Here is a 9320-nt window from a genome sequence, read left to right as displayed (position 1 = left end):
TATAAATTTTAGAAATTAATTAATAAAAAAATCAATTTCAAAAAAATTGGAAAATAAGACTCGATATTACTAATACTAATGCAGTATATCCGCATACTATACATACATATATATATATATATTCGTACGATGGATATCAAGTTTTCTTTTGGCTAGTTAGATGATTTACTAGTTTATAGATACACGTGTCACACATACGTTGCAATATTCATATAAGATATTTAATTTCAGACACTAATTTTCGAATGCATGCACATACGTACCAATATATATACACGTGTACAGGTATAACTATGAATATTATCGAAACATCAAATTTGACATTTATTATATGAAAAAATAATTTAATATTAGACCTGACGAATTAAATCAAACTTTATTATTGGACGATAATATAAATCTCGCCCATTTTCCAATTTCACACATTCTAATGAAAACGTTTCCATGAGTAAATAATAATAATAATAATAATAATAATAATAATAATAATAATAATAATAATAATAATAATAATAATAATAATAATAATAATAAGAAATTAATAATAATAATAATAATAATAATAATAATAATAATAATAATAATAATAATAACGACCCACGGGTATATATATATATACACACATACATACATAACTGGGTTACACTGATGAATTCATTAATTGAGGGGAATAAATGGCAAAAATCAAAACGTATGTGTTTGTTGAGAAAATAGCCCATGATTCATGTAAATGTAAAAAGTCAAAACATGGGTGCTTGTCATGTAAATATAATATAATACACACGTAACACACGTACGGTTTTTCATTTTGACTTCGAGATCTGGATACTTTGTCCTTCCATGTAATATTCAAAAATCAGTTGAGATATTTAAATTTTTTATTCAGTTAAACGCCCAATATTGACCCAAAAACAATTTCGAAGTGCCATTTATCTCGATTTTTTTCTTCATTATTAAAGAGATCAAAAACAGAAAAAAAAATCGGGTTGGTGAAACTCCAAAGTCAAAAGTAAATTGATTTTGATCCTCTAATTGCTACAGGATAAGCCCTTCATTTTTAGAAATTGAATAAAATAATATATAATGTATCTACATACTAAATTTAGTTTTGAAATTAACAAAATTTATGTTTTAAAAACTAAACCAAGCGAATTCGAATAAAATTTAATAATCGAAATAAAATTTAAAAATAATTAATATTCGATATAAAACCCGGAAATCTACAATTTGTAAGGAACTAAAAAAATACAATTAAAAATAAATATTGGCTCTCTAATGTTACCTTATCGGACACTTAAAAGATATTTGTCAGTATTTACATTCCATTCCATATATAGTTAGATTTGAATTTCAGCATCTAAAATAATCGTAACTAATAACATTAATTAATTGTTTGTTTAATCGTCCCAAATGAATTTGGGAATGAGGCCATGTTGTTGTTGTTTAATCATCTTAAAACCTTGTAGGTTAAATCAAACAAATTTAAAGTATCATGACAAATATTTTATTAAATATTATGGTGGCTTTGTTGAAAAAGAACTCGTGTCTTTATACTCCATAATAAATTTTAAGATATCGATAAATCTTTACCTAATAAAGGTTAACTAAATTTGATTTATTTAATCACCCAAGAATTAGGCTACATTATGCCTAATCTACAGCTAACCCGATGTAAAACGTAATTAAATTTCTAAATCTCTGTATTTAATAAGTTCTCAAAAATCACAAAGAGCACGTAGATTAAATACAGAGATTTACAATGAAGATATTTATTTCAAACATGTAGATTTGTGTCACACAATGTATTATTATTATTAATGGAAATAATCTTAATCTTTGCATAAGGATATTTATACTCTATACGAACGTATATAATTTAGAAATATTTATAAAGTATACGTGTTGTAACATATTTGAACTCGTAACTCGAGAATCTCATGGCATAGGGCCAAAGGCCAAAGGTACAACAACAACGCCTTAATCTTAAATTTATATGGGGTCGACCGTATAAATTTTTTTTTCATTCATTTCGGTTTTGCATTATTTTCTCCGATATTTGCAACATATTCAAATTATTTCTAGTAACTCGTTCCCAAAAAAGTGTAGGCTTACCTCTTCCTCGTTTATTAACTTCCATCTTTATACTCTTTAATTTTCTAACCAGAACATCTAACAGTCTACGTTTTACATGTCCAAACCGCTTTAAACGTCCCTCACGTAATTTATCTTCTATGGTTATGATTCATAATTTCTCTCTAATACTCTCATTTCGAATTCGGTCTATTCGTATATGTCTGCACATCCATCGCAAGATCTCCATCTCAGCCAAAAGATTCGTCATCCATAAATAAATGAAAAAAAATAACCAAATAGAGGCAGGTAAAATTCAAACCACGTTTAATTTAACCAAGATGAAGTTTTCATCCAACCAAAACTTTAATTGATTATAAAATTAAATAAATCTTTATTTTCTAAAACTATAGAAACACCTATTATTTTGTATTATTCTATTAGTTTTCTGTTTTAATCTGAAACATATTTACAGTATTAGATCATTTAATAGATAAATCTTGCAGACTAAAGTTTATTTTTATATCGAACGTAACAATAAGAAATTATTTTAAAATTTTAACGTAAGAAGGTAGAATTCCAACAAGTAAGATAATTTTAAATTAAAAGAGATATATCAAATAAATAAAAAGACGAATGAAAAAACTTGTTATTTGGAGGTTTTCTTCTCAAATAAAATAAAAATATATTTTAATAGATAATCTAAGAAAATCTGTAAAATTTTAGATATATTTACAAACAATAAAAGTCTATTCATTTTTTAGTTAATTAAAGAGTTTTTGTGATATTGTTAGAAATTATAGATTTTTTTGTTATTTTTCTAATTTTAAATTGAAATTTATTGTGAGCAAACTTAAGTAGGGTCCTTTCTCGAGACTTGGGCATGAAAAAGCAAATTGCTAGTGTTTTAAATTCTTTTATTATGTAGACTAACTTTTCATTTGTTTCATTTAAATCTATTTCAAAGGATAAATAGTAGAGAGAGACGCACATGCTTACATCATTTTTATAATACTCTGTGCATAATTATTAAGTTATTAATAATATTTTCAGGAATAAAATTGGCATTTCCATATTTAAATCATTTATGAACGCACGCATTATATTATTGTACAATATACTCAGTCGTACAATTGTTACTTAGAAAAAAATAATTTTTTTTCCTAAGAATACGCCACGAGGGTCGAGGTAAAATAAATTTATGCATGTGGACCAAATAAATATATGCAATGCATTAAATTGCAAAACGATGGATTTAAATCGTAATCGTGAAAATTATCATATATCAAGATATCTTTGTACGCTATCGTTCAACTCCAATTATGGGCGACAGGTTGCACCACCGCTATCCGCAAACGGAATGGTTGTTATTTTCGGCGGTTGCAGGCGATTGAAAAACTGACTGGTTAAATTGCAACCACCCGCAACCGCAGCCAAACTTGTGTTTTCTAATCGCAACTTCTAACTTGCGTTTTGATAGCGGTTTCGCCGTTTTGACAAAAAAACTAAAATATCCTCATTAAAAATTATATAAAACTCTAATATATATATTGATGATGATTTTGTTTAGTTTTATGATTTGATATTATTTTTTAGTATTATATTTTAATAAAAAATATATAATAGTATACTTTTTAGATTTTATAATGATTATTTTTAATAATTTTTATAATAAAATTATTTTTTACTTAAAAATAAATTAAATTGATAATATTATATTTTAAATTTATTATTTAATCATTATAAATTTAGTAAATAATTTTTAACTAAAAATTTAATTAAAATTATTATAAAAAAATTATTTTAAAATAATATTTTTTTATATAATTTATATCAAAACGCAACTGCAATCGCAACGAACCATTCACTTCTAACCACACCTACCCGCAATCGCTAACTTATCAACCAGTCAGTACTTATCATTCATAATCGCTATCAAACACTTTGAAAACGCCGTCACCAACAACCGCAACTGCTACGGCACAACCAGTCGAACCCTATAATATAGTTTTTGCTCATCATAAATCGAAATTACAAGATAAATTATTTATTTATTTTAAAAAAATATCGCATTTGATATCGTGGGCCTTTTTTGTTCCACTTTGGTTATCCATCTTAGACATATGGGCCCTCTCATTCGGGCCCAACTAAAACGTATGGGCTTCAAAGTGGCCATTTTTTTGTATCGAGTCGGTGAATAGTGGAGAATAAGTGGTAAAAGATACTTGCATAAAAAATATTTTTAACAAAAAACTCCGTACTTAATGAATTTTTATATATAATGCATCAATTATTTTAAAATATCACAGGCATAATTATAAACACACACACATACATATATATAATATTAAACAAAATATCTATATTTTAAAATTTTTCTTAAAATTTTGATATATATTAAATTTATTATTAATTCCATAAGATTATAATTATATTAAAAAAATTCCCACAATTATATAAAAACTTTAAAATGGTTGATAAATTTTTATGAAAAAAAATCATATATCTTTTGGAAATGGTTGCAACTTATATATTTTACGGGATTTTTACGTGCAAACATGCATTTTTAAACAGACAAATCACCAAAGCAATTAGTCCTAAGCATGATTATTAATTACTGAAACCGATAAAAAAAAAATACCAAGTCAATAGTACGATTTACAACACAGAGAAATACATAATATATAAACTTTTATAGACCCTAATAATAATAATATATTTCTTTACATAAAAAAAAAAGATTTTCAAGAATCGTGAATCAATACGATCACCTCGGGAACTTATACCTCAGTGCTTAAACCGGGCCGGTACACGCAACTTTTAGCAATGACCGTACCGGTTTGATCTACAAAAGACACCTCCATGATCACTAAACCGGTATCGGTACACCAATCAGGGAGGCTGAACCGGTTTTGAACAGCTACTACTAAGACAGAGGCAGCAATATCAAGAGAACCATAGACAAGACAGAGATCACCAAGCGATTCACAGCTTCATTGTAGAGACCTGTAATAAAAAAGATAGCATCTTTCATTCCGTTATTGAGTTCCTCTGATTTGTATATTGTATCGGATTCTCGGGTTTATATCAAATTCGCGACGAGAGTACGAGCTTCTTTCGACGAAACGTAAAGAGTAAACTTACTCGGTTGAGAGGATGCTGCAGCGGGAAGAGCCGGGATTCTGACAGCTGCAAAAAAACCAAATCTACTGTCATCAGAAGATGAAAATGTGGAAAGTTTGAGACTTTATACAGATTAGTGAGAAGATGTATCAGACTTTTGTTACAGGAAGAGGCGGGTGATTGAGAGGAGGAAGAGGGCCATGGAGCTGGAATGTTGTCGTTCAGATCGCAAGTGAAGCTTATCCCCGTGGAGTTATCGAATATCGCATCAGATGGTAAGCTTGGCAAGAGGCAACCCGACACTTTTAAACAAGAACAAAGAACGGGCAGAGTTTAATCACTCGAACCAAAATTTTTAATAAAGGATTTGGACTTCTTCATGGGGAAAGATACCGACTAATCGAGTAAATACACTTTACCTTGGCTTGCGACTGATAAATTTGAACCCAAGAGGTGGAATTGTGCCAGACGGGCGAGGAGTAACCGCAGAGAATGAAAAAAATGCAAAGGGTTAGAACAAGAGAACATGAATGCATGAACATTCCGGGTGAAGATAATGGAAATTGGCAAGAAAGTATTAACCTTGAATGGAGAAATCCTTCAGGCTGATATGACAAATGCTAAAGAGATTCTTGGTGACGTTGAGCTTCTGCAGCTTTAGCCCCATAGTTGAAGCGCAATCCAAAGCCTGCAAGTTGGTGACGAGTGACTGCTTCTGCAAGTGAGATACATAGTTCTCCATGGCAAGGCAGCAGCCTGTCTGGTTACTGATCCCGTCTCTGCAGCTATTCCCGATGTGCCTCATGTGCGGGAACACCAGAGGGCAAACTGAATCAAGAAACACATAGATGTTCATCCAAGAAAACCTTAGCTAGAAATTCAGTACCAAAATCATGTTCTTAGTACAACTTTAGGGGTTTTCAGCACTTTCCATTGTGTAAAAGACAGTAAAAGATCACAGTTCTATTGCCTAAAACTGGTCAGGAAACCGATAGATACGTAAATCGAGATAGCTGACAGGTTTTAGTTTAGTGGGTTGGTACAGAAAGCAAAGGATGATATATACATGTATAAGGGACTTACCTCTGTTGACATTACAGTTTGTTAGCCCTCTGAGAGTTTCCTTAGCACGAGAAGGATCGAGTTTACTAGCAAGCCAACGGTGTACGACGCTTCTGCAATCATTTATCCTCTCCGAGTTATCTGTCAAAGGTTCGGATGCTTTCAGAGCAATCTTAGTAGCAGCATCAAGTATTGCATTCTGGCAGTTCTGTTCACAACATTCCTTCACAGGATCAACCTTTTCACATGCCACAAGAAGCTTTGAAGCATCTACCAAGCTTTCGAACTCATTAACATCAATGATGGGGCAGGAAGAAGCCGTAAGATTTGACGCACGGACAGAACATATCTTCATAAGCTCATTTGAAGCACCTCTTGCCACTAAAATTTTCTCTAAATCCGAGAGACAGTGCTTGGATTGTGTCCCGTTCAAGGCAAGCAGCCCACTTTCTTTGCTCGATTCTCCGAGGAGAATCGCTAGTGTAGCATCTAACTGAGGACAACACATAACATCAGCCAGGACAGGGGCCAAGACAAGCCAACAGTTGTAGGAAGTTGTCTCGATCAAACTCTCAGATGCTGAGAAGTTAAGTGAGCAAAGCCCTGAGACAAGGAAACAAAGCTGAGAACTGAGCCTGTTTTGTATACAGTTCAAATGATCAATAAGGATATTGGAAGAAGAAAAAAAACACAGAAGGTGAAGCAAAGACAAACCCGATAGTTTCGGAGTGGTTCTGTTTATGAATGGAACCATCGGAGACGGTGCAATGAAAGGAAGAAACGGCTGAGGAGAAGCATCAGGAGATATCTTGGGCAAGAGGTCCTCATGTTTTTCCGCTGAACCTAAACCAAGAGACAAGAAATGTTACGAAAGCTGGCCAAAGAGCTCGCCGCTTAGAAATTGCCCCCATTCTAAGTAAAAACCAGATCTTCCCGTTTCAATACACAACTTGTTATAGACTTAATCCGTGAATAGCAGATTAAGCAAATACAGAAATTAAAGCTAGCAAACCATCACCACACAATGGCATTGTTCTTACTATAGCTTACTTCCCTGCAACAGCACAGTGTGCCAACTAGACAAGGAACCAAATTCTAACCCTCAAAAAAAAAAAGAAGAAGCCAGAATTGCATCATCACAAACCCTAATCCAAGAAATCTACATGTTATGGAGCTTTAAACCCACTGATTGAAGAGACTGTGAGCTTCATACCCCAACTGAATTCAATGCATTAAAGCAATCTGCTATATTTATCCATAAAGAGATCAAATTTACAATGACCCACCACATTAAACATGCAGATGGAATCAAATCAAGCAAAACACAGCATTTCAAGATATTACCCTAACTCTCTAAATTCCTCAGCAACATAGAATTTCACAGGCGACCCATCAGAGATTGCACAGGCATAAACAGAAACCTTTGTACAAACATTCTTATAAAGTTATAAACACAACCCAATTCAAGAAATTTACCAAAAAAGAAACAGAGAGAACACTCACATAGAGACAGAAGGAACGCGGCTTGAAGAATCACAATGAAAGCCAGCTCGAATTCCATTCCCTCACCTCCTCTCAAGCCCCAAAGACAATATCCAGAAAAGAGAGGAAGGAAAAAGATTTTACGTTGTAGTGGTCTCTTTCAAGGCTCAGAATTCAGACAACCTCGGGCTTTTTTTGGGGACTATGTGTCTTTTCCCAGTTGTGTTTGTCCGAACAAAAATCAAGAAAACGAACAAGAACAAGGAGAGAAAGACATCTCTTTTTTTTTTGCGCAAATGGGCTGCGGCACAAAAGCAGTAAACGAGAAAGAAAAACTTAATAGAAAACGATAGAGGAAAAAAAGCACAACCCAAGAACAGCTGTCTTCTCCTTCTTCTTCTTCAGAGAGAGAGAGAGAGAGAGAGAGAGAGAGAGAGAGAGAGAGACCCCACAAGCAATGAACTCAGTCTGTTGTGGAAGGAGGGAGGAGCACTTGCGCATTTATTAGACCCCATTAATGGCCCCTTTTTAGTTTTCTTTTTTCTCACTCTTCGTAGTGGACTATCCACGTTAAACCGAACCGGGTTTTTAACCGGAACCTTTGGTCTACTGACCGGTTCAATGTCTACCGTATTAAAAAAAAAGAAATAAATGCATTACGCAATAGGGCAAAAATGAATTGAAAATAATGGTCTGTCTGTTTATTATTTGGTTTAGGGCATTATGACGTCAAATTTAACAGTAATACAAAAAGAACCTAACCGAATTGGACAGAACTGAACCAACACTGGACCAGATAATAAACTCTTTTAATTGCGGTATTCAAAAATAAATACACCAAAAATAAAATTGTACGAAAAAATAATTACATTGTATTGTGTTTATCCGGGAAGGGTTTTTGTTCGGTAGGTGCATTTAATATTAGCCCAATTTTTTTTCTCTCTCGAATCATTCAGTTAACCGTACCGGTTATTTCGCTCCACTCGTTACCGGTCCACTCGATTTCGGCACGTCGTTGAATAAAGTTTTTGACTGCAGAAGAAATTGAGATCGTAGAACCAATTAGGTTTCTGATGAAACCGGCGGGAATTACCGATCCAACCGGTTTGTGAAATCATCACTGAATCTTGGTTTTGGTTTTGGTTTTGCGACGATAATACACAAAGCTCGGGGCACGTGAAAGTTACGTGATTCCTTACGACTGTTATTATTGGGATTGTTGATTTCAACAAACACATATTCAATGGCTTCACATTCGGACACGACTTTTTGGGCCATTGCCAAGAGAGGCTGCTGAACGAATTTGATATCAAAATGGATATGATTTTTTTAAGGATACAAAAACTTGAATTCGAATCGGATTTTATATGACTATATTGCATTTTAAAATATATAAAAATAAATATTTTATCAATAAAAATCGAATTAAATTCATACAATAATAAATTTTTTAAAAATATAAAACCCAAACCTAAAAATAATCAAACCGGATATTGGGCTTTCAGTTTTTTAGTGGGCCTATTTGTTTAATCATGGGCCCAAGCGGTACTCCCGTGGGTACGATTGTATACATCCCTTGTTGG

At 32.6% G+C, this 9320-nt stretch overlaps 1 protein-coding gene across 1 annotated transcript; it reads right to left on the bottom strand.

Annotated features, from left to right (window-relative positions):
* Window positions 1-4684: 4684 nt before the first annotated feature.
* Window positions 4685-8163, bottom strand: LOC104818814 (uncharacterized GPI-anchored protein At1g61900). The gene is made up of 8 exons (XM_010548587.2): window positions 7759-8163; window positions 6970-7098; window positions 6277-6858; window positions 5776-6021; window positions 5613-5624; window positions 5349-5495; window positions 5215-5259; window positions 4685-5076 (listed from the first exon to the last, which is right to left on the bottom strand). Exons 1-8 carry the CDS (start codon window positions 7814-7816, stop codon window positions 4997-4999), a joined length of 1299 nt encoding a protein of 432 aa, XP_010546889.1. The 5' UTR covers window positions 7817-8163; the 3' UTR covers window positions 4685-4996.
* Between the last annotated feature and the right edge of the window lie 1157 nt (window positions 8164-9320).

The sequence above is a fragment of the Tarenaya hassleriana genome, unplaced genomic scaffold (assembly GCF_000463585.1).
Source record: "Tarenaya hassleriana unplaced genomic scaffold, ASM46358v1 Cleome1, whole genome shotgun sequence".
Lineage (NCBI taxonomy): Eukaryota > Viridiplantae > Streptophyta > Magnoliopsida > Brassicales > Cleomaceae > Tarenaya > Tarenaya hassleriana.
This window is presented reverse-complemented; position numbering and strand designations above follow the sequence as displayed.

Bases quoted from the DNA above. Each gene is read 5' to 3' on its own strand.
- LOC104818814 (XM_010548587.2), bottom strand. From the start codon at position 7,816: ATGGAATTCGAGCTGGCTTTCATTGTGATTCTTCAAGCCGCGTTCCTT. The intron at 7,099-7,758 runs GTGAGTGTTCTC...CTCTTGGTTTAG, and splicing joins CGCGTTCCTTCTGTCTCTAT to GTTCAGCGGAAAAACATGAG. The intron at 5,077-5,214 runs GTAAGTTTACTC...TTTTTATTACAG, and splicing joins TGCAGCATCCTCTCAACCGA to GTCTCTACAATGAAGCTGTG.